Source organism: Manacus vitellinus, unplaced genomic scaffold (genome assembly GCF_001715985.3).
Source record: "Manacus vitellinus isolate BGI_N305 unplaced genomic scaffold, ASM171598v3 scaffold_0_pilon, whole genome shotgun sequence".
Taxonomy (NCBI): Eukaryota; Metazoa; Chordata; class Aves; order Passeriformes; family Pipridae; genus Manacus; species Manacus vitellinus.
In genome coordinates, this window is record NW_021938789.1 from 36,056,942 (window position 1) to 36,080,048 (window position 23,107).

The window sequence follows — 23,107 nt, forward strand, 5'->3', positions numbered from 1 at the left end:
GACACTATATCAAACTACTGCAAAGACCATACTCTTGAGAAGCAAGCACATACAAGGTATTTCATGATCATAGGTAGTGTGGACCATGGAAAGACATCCAGCAGTATGTATTACAACATGCAACATAAAAAACCCATGCAGAGAAGCAATGGTATTAGGCTATTTTTTAACATTAAGCCTCATCCCAAATTATACTGGACATCTGTAACCAAGGGGTAAAATTGAATCAGCTTTTTTGAATTCTCATCTACTATGTTAACCACCAAAAAACACTGCTTGTCATTTTGGAAACTTCCACATGACTTCAGCAGCCAGACACAGTGAAGAAAGGGAAACACAGTTTTGCATCAAATTCAGGCAGAAAAACTTAAAATTCATGAGTTTTTAAATCCTTCCTAAATGTGACATGATACACAGTAGCTTTGTAATGTAATTCTGTAGACAAAGGAAAAGGTAAATTTGTTTCATAGAACAATCTGAACATAAATTTTCAACCCAGGAACTTTAGACTCTTGGCAGACAATAGGAATGCAAATGGTATCAGGAAAAAAGGTTACTTTGTCAATGCTTTGCACTATTAATTTTAAAAGAAGATAGGGGCAGGAAGTTTTCTGCAATTTGCTACTAAATGAGCAGGCTCTAATATTTTTTTAAAATAACACACATCAAAAAAAAAAGCTAGGAAAACCCTTACACTTATTTTTTCAGGGAGTCATGGCTGCAGACAAGACTTGACTCAGTAACATTAGACATGGTTTCATTTCCAGACCTCTTCTCATTTACATTTTCAGTCAACTCCTTCAAATAAAATCCAGAAGGAAGACTTGTCTGCCCTAAACTCATCTCACGACAGCTGTCTCAAAACAGTGCATGAGGATAAAATTGTTACATCCTTGTAACTGGAGTGGAAGCCAGGGTTATTGATGGCTCCATGCCTACCACTCTTTTCTTTCCGACACCGGATAAACGGATTGTCACCTCACGTGAATCTCAAGCTGAATGGGATAAGAAAGGCTACTAAAGGCAGAGATCCCTTTTGCAGGGATTTCAGCAGCTGGCTTTAGCAAGCCTGGTTGAGAATGCACTAGTAGCAAATTTCATAAGCCTGTTAACTAATTCAAATCTAGATAGACTATCACAGAGTAAAACACCACACATAGTCCTACTGTTCAGCGCTCGCTGCAGGTGCTTCAGCATTATACTTGTAGGTCTACCTGCATATCTTTAACTATACACCAGTAAGCTTTGATACTTTGCCTTTAGCAAAGTAAAGGCTACAGTACAGACTAAAGCCCACATCACAGTTTACATACCAAGTTTAGACAGACATAGACTATCACAAACCAGGGAGTTACAAATTACTACTCTATACCACTGAAGAACAGCATCTTATTTTGGACAAAGTTATTTTTCCTTTATGAACTTGTATTATTTACACTGAGTATGTCATGCATTATATACAGAATAAGCAGCTTAGCAACACTCAGACCGAGCATGACTAATTTTTCACAGATGTACCGAAGCAGCCACAAAGTTTACTGGCAGTAAGATATTACAAGGAAATCTGTCCTTTTTTAAATTCACTCCTAAGATGACTATTTAATTTTAAAGTTTTAAAATCAAAACAAAACAAACAACAAACAGTCTAAAGGCAGAAAAAAAGCCATGTAGGTCCTCAGGAGAATGGGTCCACACTCGATTCAGTTAAGTTGCTTTAAACAAGGGCTTTGTACGAAAAAATGAAGTAGCCTGAAGTAAAGATACACACAGAAATAAAATCCACACTCAGAAATTAAAATCCAATTTCTACTATTAAGTAAGGAGGTGTTAATACTAATCTAGTTAAAGACAATTTCTCACACTTGAGAAGCACAAGGAAAAATTTTCTAGATTCAAATGAGAGCAACTCAAACTTGTCAGTATTTTTTTCTTTCCTGAAAAAGAACTGATAAATTTTACCAACTACAAAAGGTGGTAAAAAGGATGCAATTTTATCAGGCTGATAAAACACATTTTTATTTCCATATACTATGAAGTTTCTATTTTCCTTACCCTAGAAATCAGCAATGCTTGTTCCAAAAGTAACATGCCTAAATATGATATTCAACATCAGATTTCACTTCAAATGATCCTTCAAACATTACAGTAAGTTATTAAAACACTATGAAGTATTTCAAATGCCTATCATAATCTACGTAGTACAATATCACTCCTAAACACAGTATTTCACTAACCATAGGTTACTTCAGATCGTGCCACTGAAAAACTGGGGAGCACTGATGTTTCAATATACATGTTTCTTCAATATACATATTGAAGAAAGAGCAAATTTCAGCCTAGAAATCACTCATCTATGATACTGGAAACATTGAAATTTGAACCCTCTTAAGTGTTTTAGATAAAGGAATTTGACAATGTGACACAGGAGGACCTTTTAAATTAAACACGTTTCCTGACAAAATAGCAGAAGAATTGACCAAAGCAATGTTTGAGGAAAGGGAGAATTTTTAAGCTAAAAAGTAGTTTTAATTTGCTTTCAGCTCTATCACAAGAGATTTCTCAAGCATAACAGTGAGGACATTTAACAGTTTGACAAGACACATTCTTATCAAACATTGTGTTTAATGGATGCTCACTATTTATTCACTTTGGCATTGACAAAGGCAACTGCAAATGCCAGTTAAGTTTAAAAGATGCCACTCAGATCTTCATATTACTTTGAGTGTACTTGAGGTCTGATATCAGGAAAAGTTTCTGTATTTTGTTTGGTTTGGTACCATTCCAAGATGCTTGATTTATTCAGGCACATTCTTCTCCCTAGCTTGGCAAGGCCGTCTTACAAATAATAGCCATTTATGCATACTTTGCTAGGAGTCTACAAAATCCAGCCTCTTCTTACTGAGTCAGTACACATCAGAATGGAAGACAAGCAAGAAAAACCATGACAAATCCTTTTTGTTGCTTCTTTAGTGCTCATCTTGTCACACTCCATTTCCCTCTACTGACATACTAAAGTGTTATGGGGGCCAATTTTTTAAGTCCTCTGTGTCATGAAAGAGATACTTAAGTAAAATGTCTCTCAAACACTAAATATTTTATATATACTCTTTGCTTATACTTCTCATTTCCTACAAATCACAGGACATCAAAGCAAGGAAGGTCGATCAAGCTGGGCAAGAGACATTGTGCTGTCAGTAAATTTCGTGTTTACATTTGTATTTTTATATGATAGTGAGATTGCTGAACTAACAAAGCAAAGGCTATGAGGCAATTTTAGTCATAATGTAGCATCAGTATTATGATACCACACTGCAAACCCACAAGTAAATTGTTAGTGGACCATACACAGTAAGTTACAATACCTGAGGTTTAGTGCATTCCTGTGAGCCAAAATGAAATGAATGCCATATAGGAGGAAAGGAAAAGATGAACATTATCAGACATGCCATAGTACATTCCACCACTATGAAGATAATGTTAAAATTCTGTTAAAGAGGGTCCACCATCCTCCACAAGTTGTTTCTATTGCAGAAAGCCATGCCACAACTGAGAGCACTGCATTTCATTTTTAATTCTTGGAAAGCACAGCCATGCATCTGCATTTAAGATCTACATTTTGCTCTATCTTTTCATGAAGATATAGAAAACTTTCTTCAGAAAATACTGTTTGAAATTTCTGAAGAAAAGCATTCAGAGATTACTGCAAATAAAGTATAATAATTTATCAACAATAAAAATAATAATTCCACATGCTAACTATGGATTTAGGGTAAAACAAAATATAGGAAAATTATACATTGTGAAGACTTTGAGGATGCTATCAAAATGGCTTTATTACTTTGAATCTTATGTACATAACACCTAAACTAGAACACACTCACATGGAAGAGCAAACCTGAAAACAAATGCATCATATTAAGCCTCTTTCAATTTGACTTTAACACATTATTTACTACAATATCTGAACCTCTGTTTTTTTTTAAATATTTCTTTCTTTATTTATCCAAAATTAAGAAGTAGTAACAAAGATGACACCCTGACAGATGTTGGTGAAAGAATGTATAGGCAATAAGTCCACAGGATATGTGCTATGTTTCAAATTACTATGTGTTTCGAAAAAAATCCTGCTTTTCTCAGTCAATTTTTCAAGAAATTAAGACCAAAAAAAAAAACAAGGTCAAGGGACATAAAATAGGAATGGAGAAAAAACAATGTAGCCTGTAAATGTATGGATAAAACAACAGAAATAACATTGCTAGTAGAAGTGAATGAGAGAATAACGTCTGCAAGATCACCAAATACTGTAAAAATAGGAGGAAATGGACCAGTGTGAAGAGTCTTGACTACATTTTAAAACTCATTTGAGTTTATTTGACTCAATTTGCTTTGAAAAAAAATAATAAGCTCGGTCATATGCATCATATAACACTTTGAAAAGCAACATTTGACTGTAACTGCTGAAAATTTTAGAGTTTATTTGGCAATCTCTTCCAACTCAACATGAAATCTTGCTCGCAATGAATTTCCAAACACATACACGAAGCCATTATGAACTTGCACAATAGAACGGCACATGATGGACTTTTGCTCTTAGTACCAGTTAAGCTTACAAAAACTCATCAGGCGTACCTAAAGTGAAATTTATACAACAGGCAAGCTCCTGTGAATGCAAATGGCACTGTGTAATCTAAACATTGCCCTTCTAGAAGTAGGTACAGATCACACTACAACTGCTTGCTAAGCACAATGTACACATCTAAATAATATGGACAAAAGCAATTCTTCCTGTAACTCCTATAAAGTATAATACCACAATTATTTATTTTTTTTTTTGCAAAAACAGGTCAGTAAAATGTTTTATCTTCAAACCAAATGAACTGGCTTAATCCATATTAAATTTGGAGGCAATTAAAACTGCACTGAAAATTAAACCATTAAAAGCTGTTGTATAAACAAAACCAAATTGTTGGTATAAAATGTAATTATTCAACTCATGAAGAAAAGCCTGTATAATTAGCAGATGTAATCAAACATCTACACGCTTACAGACACACATTGAATATACAGTGAACTGGCAAACAAGTCAAGGAATAAGGATGAAGGAAAAATTGAAAACGCCTACAACTGCCCTGTATCAAAGACAGTATTTTAAAAACTGAAGTATTTAAAAACTAAAGCTCTAATGCTACAAATTTATATGTATATGGTTACATTGTGAAAAATTCAGCCCAATGAACTTAATGAGATTAAATATGCACAAATTTATTTATGCCCATGCCTTTACGGTTCTAGCAGATTTAGAGCCTTAAAGAAATAAATAATAGCCAAAGACAAACAGCTTTTCCAGTATTTTCCTCACAGTTGAAATCAATACCAAGCAAACATATTAATCTAATAGAGCTTTTCTCAGTTTAAAACCCATATAAAAAATTTTATAGAATAAGTTTTAATTATTAGTTTATTTTCATCTCAAAAGAAAGTCTGGAAACTTTCAACATGTACAGATTTCCCCCCTCAAAAAAAAGCAATCAAGTAAAATGACCAAATTATTTCTTTGATGACAGGCCAACTCTGTAGCTCACTAAAACCCAAGTATAAAGGGTTGACACCAGCATAAGTTAATTTAAATTTAACATGTAATTCTGGATACCAAAAAGAAATGAGAGATCTAATCAAAGAATTTGGTGTACTGCAATGCAGCACAGCCCTTTTCAGGCAACACCTGTTATCATATACAATGAGTGCTTCACTAACTGACCTTTTAACATAGTACATTAAACTAATGCTACTGTAACTTAAGAGAAAAAGGAAATGAGAACAGAATTGCTTTCACAGTTTCCCATAATGACTGGAAAAAACAATACATGACATTCACAGTCAGAAACACACGTTCACCTCTAAGATGCAAGCTGCACACATGTTCATTACTGATGGAGCCAAACTCACATCATTTTAAGGGGAAAGCTCCCTACAGAAGCACACTTTAAAGATACCAGCAAGTTTAGCCATTTTGATTGTGTTATTTTCAGTAATTTTCATGTTTCTGTTCTTTTGTGAACAATAAATACAGATAGCTTACCGTATGGTAACCTCTAGGTAGAGGTGGCTTCCCCACAGGATAAGGGTCAACAGTATCAATAATTGTTTGTCGTTCCCCTTTCTGGTTGATTTTCCTAAACCTTCTTCGAGACTGCCTGTGAGATGCTTGACGCTGAAAATATGCCTCGCTTTCTTCCATATAATCAACCTACAATAGATGCAAGAGAGGGTGTCATTTTCCACAAAAAATAAAAATGTTTCTTGTTTGAAACAACAAATCCTACTTCCAAAAAACAGCAGCTAGCTTTGAATTTCCTGCATTTTCAGCACTAAGAGTGAAACCACTACTAAAAAAAAATAAATATATCAACATGAGTATGAACAGCATCACTGAGTATGAACACTTTTCTAAAAGGGTAGAAGAAAAATTCTCCCTTTCTCACCCTCTTCTTACACTTGCACAAATACAAACATTTCACCACTCCATATATTGCAGAAAGAAAACTGGTACACCATTAATATTGTTGTTATATTTACTTTTACAGATTTCTTGTAAAACTATAGTTTTCTTGTGCTAGCAAAATACCAGAAGAGTTTGTAGGTTTGTCAGGGTTTTTTTGCGCTGCTTTATTATTGTAGATAAGCAGAGATGCTTTAAAGTATTAATCACACATTAGCTTAAGTAATTAATGTTTGATTGAATTAAATATATTCTCAGTCATCTGAGGTTTTTAAGACTAAATTTGAACATTTTTAAATTCTGTCAACTTTACTGGGTAAAGGGAAGGTTATTTTGCTAGCAACATCTGTTGTAGTCCAGTGGTAGAACAGCATCGTCTTTGAGGCTCCTGCCAGCTCAGGATGCCTCATCTGTATTTGTATCTGAACAAATACAGAATCAACAGGCTAAATTTTTTATTAACAGATCAGTTCATAATACAGGCATGACAATTATCTAAGCCTTATAGAGATGGCTTAAATATAGACTGTGATATTAAACATTTTTTCCTAAAAAGTGACAGTTTCTGTAAAACTTGCAGAAGGTCAGGAAATGTGGTATAACTTGAGGGCTGTAGAAGGGATTAGGTTACTTGTTTGTTACCAGTTTGTGTAACTCACAAGTACAGGGAACAGTCTGTTGTCCCAGTTTTGTTCTCTAAAAGTATACAATTTAGTTGGTTGTAGTTGTGTGAATGGCTGCTTTTATCACTCAAACAATGTAAGTATGTAAGCAAAGAATGGCAAGAAAGTTATGTATAAAATCTTATATTTATTAAATGATCACATGTAAAAGAGAAAACTCTAAGTTGTACTGGAAACTGAAGTGTTACTAAAGCTGGTCTGTACACTTTGAAAGTAACTGAGTGAAAATGTTCTTACCACAATCATTTCAGAGGGCTCTAGAACAATGCATTCACATCCACGCCTCATGCTCCCAGCAGAACGCTTGCCAAAACTGAAGAACATAAATATTTCAATTATAAAAGAGATCTGAGCTATAGCACAATTCATAAACATATTTACATCTTATCCAGATATTGCAAAGCAGAGAAAAAATGTACATACCTCTGTACAATACAAGTTTCATGCGTATGTCCTTCAACAGTGTCTTTGGGTTCTTAATTAGTTAATTAAGAACTATTTTGTATTTACATAGTTCCCTAAGAGTATTTGCTAAATAAGTCTATTAACACTAAAACAAGTGTCAATCAAGAGCTGTCTACTGAAGAGGCATAGTTGATTCTGAACTACATTACAGAGTTTGATCTCGTATCTTCTGACATTACAGTATTAAGTTACCTAAGCTATCTGCATTTCTATAACGAAAGCTAGCTGGAAGACCAAGAAAATAATTAAAAGGCTGATCAACTTCAATTAACTCTTTTCCACTTAAAATAATAAAATAAGGAACATGAGTGTATTCCCAAACTGAATAGATGAGGACAAAAGGTTGTTTTGCCCTTTCATGACACATTCCCACTGCAATGCAATAATTAAACATGATACTATTTTGTTTCCTGCAGGATAAAACAGAAACGTTTTTTAATTTTAGTTTCTGGAGTGCCCTGCTGGTATTAATGAATGTGTGCAACTGCAGGTTTCACTGCAAAGAATCCTCAAAATGCAGATGTAAAGGTGAAGTGCAGAGAACCAGTACATAATTCAGTGAAATACAGAACCTTTAGAGTTAGATCCTTAATCCTACACCATCGGAGTAAAAGAAAGGCAGCCAGTTAAAGTTTGTTTATGGGATATGTGATTCCTCCTCTGGGTAGGAATGTCAGGTCAATGCCAGACCTTTCCCATCGTAGACTGGAGGGCAGGATAGACAACAAAATGAGTGGAACTTCAGGACCCAGCTTGTAGTTTGCTGTAACCAACCTACGCTACACTTTGCAAAGAGCCAATATAACTATTTAGCCTCTCCCTTTCTTCAATTGGCACCGTGCAACAGACATGGGAAACCTTCCTATCTGAAGCCCACAGGGCAACAGCTTGAAAAACAAACCAGACTCAATGAAATGGTAAAATCTGAATTTTAACCAATCCTGTAATGCACAGTCATGGTAACACAATGAAGCAACAATGTTTGTGAGAGGTAACTTTTTTAAGCTTTATTTCATATCCCATTCGGAACAGTATATGTAGCCAGTTCATATCTGTGCTCCTGCCCCGCCTGGCCATTAGTAGAAATGAACAACTTAACTCACTACCCCAAAGGCTAATCTCTTGACAACAGCACATTTATAGGCTCAAAAAGAAGGCAGTCAGATATTGAAAAGAAATGCCAGCTGTGCTTATTCATCAAAATAATAATCGCATTTAATGGTACATGGGACTTCTACAATAGAAAAAATTTTCCAGAATACTAAGCTTCTTGAAAAGAAACATTCAATAAAGAAGTCTCTGGACAAAATGCTTATTTTCCTAGAGGCAAACACATGCTTCCTCCTATAGTCCAGCAACAAAACACAGGGTTCTTTACTCTACAATATCATCTTGAATTTTATACAATTTCAACTCCTCTTAAGGGCATGAGAAAATGAAACCATTATATTGATTCATTAGACTCTTGCAAAAGTGGCAAACTTATATTTTGGTCAATAACTGGATCCATACACATAGTTTTTTCCTTAAAAACAGAAAGGAAAAGGAGAGAAAGCAGAAAGTAAGTCAACTCATTTACTGAAAAACAGCAATGCAAAAAATGGTGATTAGGAAGTCAACTTATTTGATATTCTAATTGGAAAATAACACAAATATTCTTACCACTTAGAAAACACCTATTGCTGTATTTTTTTTTGCCGACCCATTTTTCTAGTCTCACAGCAAGTACTCATTTCAACAAAAAAACATATAAACACTCCACCATTTCTTCTTCCTCTATTGCTGACTGTAAGTATCAACTTTAAAACTTCTGTTTGTTGCTAATCACTGCTGACATGCAAAAGTTTCAAGCTTTAGAAAACACAGTAAAAACAAAAAGCTGTGTTTTGGATGTGTTTCTCTATTCTTGAATAACTTGTTTGGATTTTACTCTTCAGCACCAGGGAACAGGCAGTCAACATATTAAGATAGAAGGCATGCATTCAGTTAGTATAAAAAAAATTCTCGATTTCTGTTCCCAGTAACACAGTGGTTCTCACAGCAAATAACCATGTCATTGTTGTACTGCTCAGATTCCTATGACAGCATGAAATTTATCAGAGCAGACAGTGCATCACATGTATATATTATCTTTGACCAAAGATCACAAGGCACTTCAGGCTGCAAATAAACTCTCTAATCTTTGTGAAGTATTGTAGGAAAGAAGACAAGTAAATCAAGACATAAGAAAGTTAAATGACCTTTCAAGTGTTGCAGTTCTCAGACTGCCACACCAGCTAAACCTCCTGATTTCCAATCTCTGTTGAAAATTCATCACCAGTGAGGAATTCACCTAATCAGTGAAAATCAGGGAACTCTCTTGTCATTGTCCACTACACCTGGAAACTTCGGAAGTGTCCATCTCTGACTGTGGTAGAACATCCATCACAGTATTGCATGCCATCTGCTGCAGAATCACACTTCAATACAGGTTTTTGTGTGACACACAACTCTGAGAAACCCTGAGAAACTACTGGGATCTCAGAGCATTGCCAATCCTGCCGTTTCAATTCATAAGACTGACGACAAACATCATAACTGAATTAATTTGTCAGAGTTTCACATGAGCAAAAATAAAAGACCAACAAAAAAGAACTTCAGTGGCATTCTACCTGAAATCCCCAGCTGTGGTAACTAGCCACTCAGCAGAGGAAGCCACTAAACAAACTTGATTTTATTGAAAACAGGTTATTTAACATATCAGCAAGCAGTAAGAAGAAGCAAATACCCAACACCTAATACAGTCTGTTTACTGAGCCGATAAAAAAGCCCAAGTTGAAAAGCCTTTTATAAAATTCTTCATGATCAGAACACTGAGGCACTGGAACAGGTTGCCCACAGAAGTTGTGGACTCCCGTTCCTTGAAGTGTTCCAGACCAGGTTGGATGGGGCTCTGAGAAGCCTGGTCTAGTAGAAGATGTCCCTGTCCATGGCAAGGGATTTAGAACCAGCTGATCTTTAAGGTCCCTTCCAACCCAAATCATTCTGTGATTCCTTGAAATACCAGGAGAAGAACTTCATTCAAGGGACCACAAGCCACCACGCAAGCTGGCTTGAGGGATGTTAGGTATCACACAGGAACAGTAGCACCAAATAAAGTTTCAGTGGAAGGGTTGACATTATCTTCATAATATCAGCTCTATTTCAGTAACTTTGAATAGACAATGTTCTTTACAAAATTTTGACTGTATGACTACCCAGATTTCTCACAAAACACATAGTCTACATGAGTACTGGCTAGCCAAAATACAGTGTAGAAAGCCTTTATTAGCAAGTTTCAATGGACCAGGGATTTGACAAATTTACTCCTTCCCTTACTGTAGAGTGAGATAAGCTTGTGGATATACGACCCCACTCTGGAGCTTAAGCTTAAACCCCATTTTTGTTTTTAAAATGCAGTAAAGAATTTTAAATAATATATACTTCACATTTAGTTGTGTCACTTAAGTCAGAATTGTCTTAATACATCTTCCTACCTAAACCTTATTAATTTCAACTCCTAAATATAGCTTGTTTCAACTAAGTCAGTGATATACCTGAAAGAATCCTAGATTTGCAACTATTTTCTCTAGATCAGTGATGTGCATAAGAGAATTTCACCAAAGGAGGTTAAAGCAGTTTAAAGTTATCTTTCCAATTGTAGCTGTCAATATGGGATGCACAGGTTATAACAGTAATTCAGAAAGTCAGAAGGGTTCCCTGGTCAGGACATTGCTGCCTCACCTAAATTTCCCAAAGAACCTTGTTTTGCAGCAGCTTTTCTAACACTTTTCTTCCCTTCTACCACATAAGCTCTGACTTGAGGTTCCCCAAGTATTAAACTTCACAGATGCTCTCCTCAGTACCTGTCCTAGAGGTAAATTCACTTCTGGAGTCCTTTTCTATCACAGTACTTGTATTACATATTGAATGTATGATGTGACTATAAATCTACTGCAAATAAAACAAAAACAAACAGCAACAACAAAAAAAACCCTAACAATGATATACAAAACAATGTTATTTACAGGAATCCATTTTACAGTAGACAGGTGTTTTCCCCAAGTAACTGCTCTCTAACTACACTATTCCCTTAAACAATTGACAAGTCTAATTTTCCACTTGACTATTCAAAAGCATTATTTCCAAACAAGTTCATTAATACTAAAAAAAACCTTTTTCTCACTCTGTGTATTAAAAGCAGATATTTTAATTCATATCAGTCATTTACAATTTCAATTCTAAAGCATTTTTAAATTGAATTTACATTGACCATAGATGACAGTTCCCTTCTCCATAAGTATACTTTACTACATCTGTATCTCAGCTTATAACTCATTATACTCAAACCATACACAGCTAGCTAAAGAACAGATGCATTACAGTTTTCAACATGCTTGTTAACAGAAGATGAGTTTTAAGTGAAAGTTAAGGGTTTCCATGTTTACAAGTTTACACTTTCAGTTTTCATTAAAAAAAAACACTTTACTATTATAAAAATACAATAGTACAAATATATCAGTGGCTAACAAAAAACTTGAGAATAATTTAGGATCACCGTCTGCATTTATTCCCCTTCAAATTTAATAAATTTACTAATAAAACAAAACAATGAAGTACTTCAATTAAATTAAACATCTACGGTCACAGGCAACACACGAATTTTTATAAGCACATAGAGACAGCCAGAAACTTGCAGGTACTGAGGGCAACTTGTTCTATTCTTTCTATTATCATCATGATACTGGAGGACAAGGCAGTTTTCTCCAGACACGACCCATCCATTCCCCCAGGTCCCCAGACATACTTGTACACGCACATACAGATGCTCTTTTCAAAGCTCACAGGGAAGGTAGCAGCTACTGAAGAGGGAACATTTCCTTATCAGCATTCTGCCCTGTCCCCTCAACCTGGGCCTCCACTTTCCTGCTTTCACATCAACCCAGCTCCCAAATGGAAAGTTATTTCTCAGCACTAGAATGCAAACATATTCACCAAAAGTGATGCAAAATCTGAAGAAAACTCCACTGACAATGAACACCAAGGAACAGGTTTTCCGTGTGAAGTCCTTTTCCACCTTCCTCTTAAAAATCAAAGATCACTCAGAGAAAACTTAATTTCACTAGTGACAACTATTTTGCAAAAATGACGTACAAAAATTTAGGGTTTCCTCTATAATGTAGTCTTCACTTTGATTTCTTTTGATATTCACCACGTTGCATTAGCTTAAAGTTTTAGTAAAACCACATTTAAGTCCCAGAAAGAAAGTTCCACAAAGTACGGTCATCTCTATCACACACATACTTCAACACATTTTTAAGTGCAAAATATTGTTATAGTTTCATGTCCATGTAAATGCAATATTTTGAACAAAGTTGCTGGTTGAAAATAAAACCTATTTAATTGGCAGTTCCTCTCAATCAAAAAGCATGTTCTATTTAGACATGTTCTAACAAAAGGAAAAATACAAGTAACATATTTTCTTGTTTCTCAAGTTCTTAGAATTTTCTAGAGTACATGTATGCAAGGAAATAAGTTCTATAGAGATTTTGATTTTTTTGATAAAAAAATTTACAATCTAATTAAAGTAAAAATGTAATGCATGAATATTGCAATGATTTATGCAAAACCCCTAGAAAACAGATATTCAAAAACTTTCTTTGTTCTGAAGTTTTCAAATGGTATGTCCAATGGGTTTAAGATTACTGCTGTGCAATATTTGTCAATGCAGAACATCTAAACATACATGGAGATTAAAGTAAACATTATCCCTCTCCCATCTTCTCTAAAATCAATCCTTATCTCTTCAAGACTATAGATAAATAAATCTGTAAGCACAAGTCTGTGCACAGTTGAGTTTACTTTCTCAAGCTTTTAATAAATTCATGATAAAACCAAATCTTAAGTTATATAAACCCAATACTTCCAAGCTCTTTTTGTGAAAATGACATTGCTTCAGTTGACATCTACATTTAAGAGAATCATAGAAAACTACTAAAGTGAAATACAGAGGTATTGCATGAAGCATATTTAGAATTTGAAGTTATGTAAGCTGAAGTGTCTTCATTTGCTTTTAGGTAGCCCTCATCCTAAAAATGCTATTACTACCATCACCGTTAACATACAAGTACTCTCTACTGCATTTCCCATCTTCCCTCTACCCTCCACTTCTCAATCTCAGAGCAGAGAGGAGTCTCCGTTCCTTCAGATGGATCATTTGCTGCATGTCCCACCTGCACACGTCACTTGTCACAGCAGTGCCATGACCTCAGTCATGACAGGCACTTGCTTTCCATCACTGCATTTTCTGATGACAGAGAAGCAAACATGAGCAGAATGTCTGGTCTCTGACAAATCCCAAAATCAAGTCTAATGTAATAATCAACATTTAACTTAGAACAACATCAAAATGTGTTAGATTTAGTTCTAAAGCAAACTAGTCACAGCGAATTCTTGGATGAAATATAGAGCAGTATTTAGTAGATGTCTGGATGGGGAAAAAAATGGGGACTATTTTCTATTTGCCATTTAGGGAGATAATAGGGGATTCGGTCAAGTTCCTTCTCATGTATGTTTTTTTAATAAAAAACATCACATTTCACTTTGGTATGTCTAGATTAGAATGAAAAACATGAGTACCTCAGTATGGCTTTTTCTAGCCAAGCTGGGTTTAGCTGGGTTTCACATCAACGTGCTGACCTCCACCCAACTCATCCTTGCCAGGGAAGAGAAAGAAGAAAGTAACAATTTAAAAGCTCGTGTACATGCATAAGCCATTCCCAGAGGAATGCTTAAGTGTTCTGACAAAAACTAAATTTGGCATGGCCATTTCCTGACCCCTCAGAAAAAAAGGCAGAGCCTTTCATGCATGCAGAGCCACTCCAATGCAAACAGCTCTCCACTGGGGATGATGCGAGGAGGGAAGGCAGCAGCGGGTTTCCCCACACTTAGAGCTGCACACTGGAAACTATGAAATCAAGAGTTTGTCAACTAAAAGACAGGAGATCATTATACGGAACATGAAATTAGCTGATAACATAGGCTGACTTCTCCAATTCTCATGTGAACTAGTGTCTGTCTTTTAGAAAAAGCAAGTAAAGATGCAAGTGAAACCCAAACTGCTTTTGATTTGTAATAACTAACATTCTTAATTAAAATGTGGTGGTCATCTTCATATCACAATAATCACTAGATTCTCAATGTTATTTTATTTAATCTACATATTTTTCTCCGTATTATTTTTCTCCGTATTATTTTTCTCCGTATTATTTTTCTCCGTATTATTTTTCTCCGTATTATTTTTCTCCGTATTATTTTTCTCCGTATTATTTTTCTCCATATTATTTTTCTCCATATTATTTTTCTCCATATTATTTTTCTACATATTATTTTTCTACATATGATTTTTCTACATATTATTTTTCTACATATTATTTATAGTAGGTTTTTCCAACAAGAGCAAAAAGCTGCTTTACAGAAATGCTTTTCAGTTAAAAGGAAAACTGAGATGCTGGTAAGTGGAATATAAGTTGAAGAGGCATTTTCAGACCTGTCACTACTTGCAAATCCTGGAGACATGAGCTCACTGCATACCACGGATAAGGATGATTAGACTTATCCAGTGTCATATGATAGCATAGATGTTTACAGTCTCAGATACAACAGCTCATGTGTCAGCGAAGGGACTCACTTGCGACATCACAGCTAAGTACACACCACTTAATAATACTTTGGGAGGAGTGTTTCACAAGAGACAAAAGCCTCAAACATCACTGCAGATCCTTGCCTGACGTGGGACCCAAACCGCCCGCTGCCTCTGGGAGAAGAGGAATCTCTCATAGGGCAATAACCCTGGTGCTGCAGCAGGAGGGTGTACAGGTGGGAAGAACCCAGCAAGCCAGACAGAGAGAATGCCTGATGACTAACCGGACCATACTAAAATCATAGAATAAGCACATTTATAGTAAATTAATGTTTTAAATTTTGTGTGTGAAAAAAACACTAAATGTGTGAAAGTTAATCTGAACTCCAGCTGAAAGCTTTAGTAAACTTCTTTAGTATTTTGAACACATTTAGTTAGCATCCTTAGAGATGACCGACTGTAGTGCTGTATCTACCTAATACTCATAGGGATTTATTTCTTATGCAAATGCAACACAGATCAGAGGTTGCATTAATCTGTTAATTTATAGCTGACTACTCCGAGCACTTCAAAAGAAGTTCCTGAAAACCCACAGTGAATAATTTGAAATTAGCGAGATTCTCTGGAAGTAAACCTCCAGAAAATCCCTTCATTCAACCCCTGAAACATATGCCTTATGATCTTCATACAGTTTTCCTTTTAGAAAAGAGAAAGTTTTGAGAAGTGTGGTTAATTTTAAAATTTTACCTGGTTATAAGACTGAGTATGGTAGCAAGTTTGACCAGTTTAGGTTAAAAAAAATTAAAATAATTGTGTAAAGATTCACATTTGTTCCTTCTCACTTTATCTTCTCATAATGCTACATTAAAACTAAAACATTAAGCTGAAACACGGTTAAAAACCCAATCTGAAAAAGTACTGTTAAGAATAAAAAATTGTTTTGCAAATTTACTGTAACAAAGGGAGATGCTCAGAGTCTTTATATCAAGAGGTGATCCTGAATACTTTTCGGACTACCACTTAAAATTCTTCTAGGACCCTTTCATTTAGACATATGAAATCTTCATATATAAAAAAAATAAATGAGTTGATGACATTCTCCTGTTGAATTCAAGATCTGTATTCATAAACTATATATACAAAATAAAGAAACAAAACTGGACAACTGGAACCTCCTAGTAGAGGCAATAACAAAATTTAGCTTGTTGCAGCAGTTCTGTTTTGCTTCATCTCTAGCACAGAAAGCTAGAAGGCAGGTACTTCATCAGAACAGCTGACAAAAGGTCTTTCTTTGGGAAAAATTATACTTATTTTATTTTTAAATTAGAAGTTCTCGTATTATTTTATCTCAGAAAACATTCAAAGATGAAAGGTTTTTTCCTAACCTACTTTTTTTTGTTGTTCCTTAAAAAAATAAATAAATAAATGGTTTGAATAAAGACAGCTTTGCTTATGCTTCTTGCTAATGACGTCTGTGTTGCCATGGAGATTACTGTGACATCACAAGAGCTACATAACGGTCTCAAAGAATAAGAAGTTGTTGGAAAACATTACTTAAGAGGCAAGACCTCGTGTGAACACAGTTTGGCTTATTAACATTCATGAAATTCACTAAAACAGAGAAGTATTTTTCCAATGTCATACAAAGACTTCAGATGTTAGATTCTAAATGAGGGGTTTTTTACACTGAAAAATATAGAATAGGCATTTTTAAGTCCCCCTATAGACCTTCATAACTAAGATATTACAAATTTTTAGCTTCTTTACATAAATAAAATAAAACAACCTGGCATGTCATCTAGATTTTTAGTAGTGAAATAAGACCATATATATTGACATTTTCCACATGCATTTATATGCTGAACTCAGTCAATACAACCAATTCACTCACATGGAGAGCTAAACACATGACCTCAATTAGTAGTTTATATAAATCTATTAGAACAAAACAGATATATTAAAGATAAATTTGTAAGTTTGTAAATGAATAAACAAAGTAAAACAGTGGAGTAATACTGACAATTTTGTTTTAGCTATTTATATTATAATTTGCAAATAAATTCTCCCTCACTTGACTTTCTGTCTTGTATCCCTGAATTTGTTTTTCAGAAACATTTGAAAATTTTAGCATCACTTGAAACTGAGACATTTTCAAGTCTTTAATAAAATGTTATTCAATACTGTAGAAAAGATCATTTGTAGCGGAATCAACCTAATAACCAAAACAATACTTCTGATTCCTTCCACCTTTTCCACAGTCCTCCAAGTACATAAGTAAAAGTCATTACTTCAGCTTACCAAGATTGTCCTTCACCGAAAATCATCTGAGTTTCACATGAGGTAAAGAAAAAGCAATGCTCTCTGTCCCCTTTCTCCACATGGTGGTACTTCTCCCTTTTTGGTATTCTTTATGCTATTTTTGCACACTGTTAATTTTGTTATTTTGAGGTAAGCAATGACCAGATTATTTCAGTTCATTACACTTATAAAACTTGTCCAGAGACTCCGAGAGCACATAAAACTAACATGGACTTCCTTTTGACCTCAGCAAGAACCTTATAATGCAGTTTTCTCAAGTAACTGAGGAGGGAGTGGATGTTTTGCAGGTTTGTACTAAAATTCAAAACCTTAAATATTATTAAATTGAATCAGAGGTAACCTTAAATCAGAAGGAACAGATTACATAACAGGTCATCTTACCAGCTGCCATATCAATTCTGAAAGCAACAACTTTCTTCTGATAGATACCTTTAATTAGCAATGTAAGCAGTAGTGAATATCCCAGTATAACAGGTCTCAATTTAATAACCACTTACTTTATTACACAGAGAATTTCCCCCTCCTTAGTTTCTCAAAAAGAGCTCTCAATTTTTAGCCATAATTAGTCAACTTTCTAACATTTAAAGAAATGGGATGTGAGAGTTGCTATCATTCATAGATGACAAACTTTGTATTTCCTCTATCAGCTACCTTAAAGGATTCTCTCCTTTCCTCTGCTTTCTTTCTGCTCAAAGACTATATCCCCCATAAATCTAGTTTGTTAAACCCTTCTCCTTAATTTTTCCTTAAGGTTCTTTTCAGTTACTCTGAGCTATTAAGATACATTCATGCTTACACAGAAAAAAAATCTATCTCAGATTTTGCTTTTCGCTGGCATTGGCTATACCCCACCGAAAAATTTTCATTATACTTATTCTGTGTAGCAAATGCAAAAATAACCTAAATTGGTTCACAGGCAAAACTCTCCATAAAAGCAGTGGTCTGGATTTACAATGTAACATACTTTGTTTTTATGCTCCATATCACAAATTCATAAGTGTAATTTTGTCATTAAAGTAGATACCTTTAACTAAGTACTTTTACACAACCTCAGTTTCAATGGGAAAGATAAATTCCATTGATAAGAATAAAGCACAACATAAGAAAAGTCTACCTTATTTACTTATTTTAAAAGTGGCAACAGTGGTAAGAAATGCCATCTTGACTGAGTTTACAATTACCATGTGCAAAACAATGAAAAACCAACCAGAAAAAGAATTCTTGAATCTACAAGCTCTGCACTATCAATTCACAGTGTCTCTCCTATAGAAAACCTAAGAAATTGTACTGAACATTCCACAAATGCACCTGAGCACCAGCAGGTGATCCAGGCCATCGCGAGTCCATCATAATGTCTTTTGTGTGGAAAGAGATAGAAGTCTGTAGCTCTAGTATATACATCTAGAAACTAGTATAAGGTTTGCATTTGTGAGAGCTTCTGAAACTGGCTTTTCTCCTACCATGAGCATTTCCCTTCCTATAAGCCTCCCTCACTTTAAGAGGAATCAGAATTACTCAGGCTCACTTAAAACTTATTCGGGTCATTTGACACTTTCTGCTTCATTGTTACCTTCTCATCTCCTCATTACAAACTTGGAAGAAAGCCTGGTAGCGCTAGACACACTACACTAAATTTCTATTTTTATTTTCAAAAGTTGCCAGCGTAATAGATTAAGTCTCTCAGTATTTTATCAGCTCTGCAAAACCAAAATTCCAGTAGCACTGAAATATGACAGGAACAATGCCAGATACCAGGCAATCTCATAATTTAGGAACTGTCTCCTATTTCCCAGCACTTCAGATACTGGCAACACACTTGGAAAATAACCAGTTTCAAATCTCAATGAGCTCTTCAATAACTCAGTAGAACAGAAGATGGATGGGATAAAAGAAAAATTAACTGTAAAAATAATTTTAAGTATTCATATTTGAAAAAATTTGTGTACTTTTTTTTTAAAAACTGTAAGGACAATTTCAGGTGACATGACTGGTACAAGTAGCCTGTGCACTGCATCACAAACATCGCTGAAATAGCAGGTGACATCACAAGACAAAGGTCCATCAATTTATGGCTCAGCTAATTCAGCTACAGTCAGAGCTGACTGTGTTTTAAGTGATGAAATCAGATTCAGAGAGTTTGAAATACTCCCTGCATGCCCTCCCTTCTGGCCAGCCCTCAGGGAGCTTAGTTCAAGGACAGAACCATGGCAGCTCCAGCTGCTCATGAGGAAGGCTACAGTGACACACATGAGCGAGCGCTGTGCTTCACTGATAACAACGACCACGATACCAACAGGAGATCAACAAATTCAAGGTGGATGGCCAGATCAGACACTCCCAATAAAATGCTACCTCTTGGAAGCAAGCTTCTATATTCTCTAGGAGTTTTAGTCTCAATAAGCAAACACAGTCACACGCACTGTGATAAGTGTAATTTTCTGCTTGCAACTAACAGTAAGCATCTCCATCCAAAAGGACAGATGCAGTCTTTTGGGTAGATGCAGACAGTACAAAGCAATCCGTGTTAATTTCTCAAGATCTATTTAAAATCCATTGTAATTCATGGCAGCCATGCACTCAGTCATAAATGGACTGACATCACTACTTCTTCCAACTTCTTTCTCCAGCCTATGATCTCAGTCTTTCCTAGACTAAACCATAAGATCACACTCCTTCATGCTTCAGTTTCAGTTGATGGACTGAAATGTTCAATCAAGGCACTCAAACTAGACAGAGGACAAGGCAGCACAAGGGGTCAGCCCACAACAATACCTTACTCTATACCTGCCCCCTATGGTCAGTGGCTTCAGAACATCACTAGCTGGATACAGACATATCAAAACAACAAACAGGTTACAGGGACATCCAGCAGCAGCAGCTAGCAGCAGAAACAAAAAAAAATAGAAGTTTTATACTAAAGAGAGAGAGAGTTCTGAGGGCAAACTAAATCCATTTTCACACATTTTCAAGTAATTTCTTAAATAGACTTGAAACTATAACCTGGGGAGTTATTTTTCTCTACAAAGCTCCAATATATGGTCTTCATGCTTCCATCATGATGCTGTAAATCCTGAGCCATAAGCAAAACTCAGAACCTGGCAAAAGCTAAATAAGCTCAGCATAGTTCTTGATCAACTCCCTCTGCAGCTTAAACAACTAAACCAGCAGTTCCCAAAAGTACAATTCTGAGCCTCCCCCAAATCTGTTGTTCTACAACTCTCAGATGAAAAAAAAAAGAAAAAAGAAATCCCTTTTTATGGGATTTTATTATGGTTTAAATATTTGTGTACATTCATCACCCTCTTTCAGTTAAAGTCCCAGTCATTCTGCTATCTCATAGGTTTCCATCAGCAACAGCCATTTTTAAAAAACACTAAGTTTCAAATAGATTAATCCTATACCAAGGGAAGGATTTTATCGCAATGATTAAAGCTACCAGTGTAATTTTATTCACTGAAAAGACTGATCAAAGGCAGTTGTGTATTCAAAATATAAACACCCCATCAGATATACGTAAACCACACAAAACAGTATGACCCAGACATCACAAAAATTAGGAAGTAGGTTCCAGATACATAAAGCCATAAAAATGTATGTAGATAATCAAGGGCTCTGCTCCAGTACCATTACACTCACATTCATCACCTGTCAAAATAAAAAAAACCTGCCAAAATCCCCAACAAAATTTCTTCTGAAAGGTTACTTTCATAAGTTAATCAGGATACACTTGGATGAAGACAAAAAATTTCTGCACAAACTGAGTTTTGATATTGCTTTACACACATTCAGAACAAGTCCATAATTTCTTCAATGAGTCTCCAATACAATTAAATATTCCAATCCATTTTATAAGTTGTTTTAGTATAGGAAAGACCAGAGGGCTAAATAATCAATAATTATACAGATACCTCCCTTTTAATTTTGAGAACAGTAAAAACCAGATGTTCTCTCACCTTCAAAACTTAATCTTTTAATTAGAGAAAAAAAGCTTAAATAATTGCTCTTGTACATAAAATTTTTGAACTTGCCGAAAGGAAAGCAGTTCTCAATTGCCATATGAAGCGGTGAGGGAAGAACTGACTGGATATGGCGGTAAAGAAGAAAAAGAAGAGGCTACAGCAAGGGAACAGTGTAGATGAGCGAGTCGTTAAAGACAAGTGTAAAGTCAGGTTTGCACAGGTCAAGTCAGCATTGCAGTATGCCTCAGCAGCACAGCACACACTACCCAGATGGTCTCAGAACCATTTTAAGAGAAAAGCAGAAAAAACCAAGTACCAGAGCCTATTGGTTTGAGGAAAAATGCCCAGCAATTCTGTATTTTGCTGCTGCAAAGAGTTAGTTGCATCCTCTGGTCATGGAGGCCAAGGGCAAGCATGAGGTTAGCTGTGGGAGATCTAGGAGACCTTTTTGTACTGCAGGTCCCATTTAAGTAATATAAAAAAAACCAGTAGAATTTACATTAGAAGCAAAGTTCTGGTACAAAAACCACACAGAAAATCCAAGCAGATGACCAAATGTGGAGAGAGCATGGAGCAGGCCAAGGGATGCGGGAGGCCATTCAAAAAGATATTTTGAGGGACTGTCACATTGTTGCTGTCAGTGGCCATGTGAAAACACATAAGAGTCAGGACAACCCTCAGTGAATGGTATTTTCTGTTCATTTATTTTCTGGACTTTATACACAAACCTCATTCTACCACGTGAACTGCTTCAGGGTACAGATGCTATGGGGAAATGCTGAGGGGACTGAGTGTTAATGTGTGCTAGTTTGGTGGTCATGGTGGGAGGGAAGCATTATAGAATGTTTAGTTTAACCATAATGTGTCTGATATGTTAAAGTAAAGGAATAAGTCTGAAAAATGTTAATAGTAAAATTGGGGGAGGGGAGAAGGATAATCTTCCCTGTCCAAATAAATTTCATTGTTGCAATTTACAGAAATTAAACAGGAGAGCAAGATTAAGCTTTACTTTATGTCACCAAAAATATGACAGCTTTAATTGTTCAGGTCAAAATTCTTGAAAACTGTAGATTGTATATTTTCCCAAAATAATAAGTTAAGATAATAAAATCCAGCCTTATCTTATGAACACTATTTGCTAACAGATGGCTTGGCATTTGAACAAATACAAGTTAAGCTATATGGCAACAGAGAAATAAAATTCAACTCATGTTATTTTCAAAAAACAGACATGGTTCAGATGCTAAAGTTTCCAAAGCAAGTTACTCAAATTAGGACTTTGGGTATTCCAATATTCCATTTTGAACCTCTTTTTTTTTATTATTTGAAATTAAAGACTTGTCAAGTAGCCAGTTGCAAGTAATTTTACAAGTCACCTAGTACATTACAAAATTTTGGCAAAAATTGGCAGCTCTGACACTGATTTCAAACTATTTCAACTAGCAGCCATTTGACCATACATCATACATTACAAAACTGCTTAATTTTGGATTGCTATACTATTTTTTATTTCTGGTTTGAG

The 23,107-nt window shown here is 35.3% G+C and overlaps 1 protein-coding gene across 1 annotated transcript in view; it reads right to left on the reverse strand.

Annotated features, from left to right (window-relative positions):
- Nucleotides 1–1,689: 1,689 nt before the first annotated feature.
- LOC115307424 overlaps nt 1,690–23,107 on the reverse strand; it is a 95,050-nt gene continuing 73,632 nt past the window's right edge. Inside the window, exons 5-7 of the mRNA XM_029959464.1 lie at nt 7,420–7,495; nt 6,080–6,247; nt 1,690–1,749 (exon numbers count right to left, since the gene is read on the reverse strand). Of these exons, the coding sequence (XP_029815324.1) occupies nt 1,705–1,749; nt 6,080–6,247; nt 7,420–7,495 (289 nt within the window). The 3' untranslated portion in view covers nt 1,690–1,704. The remainder of the gene's footprint in view (nt 1,750–6,079; nt 6,248–7,419; nt 7,496–23,107) is intronic.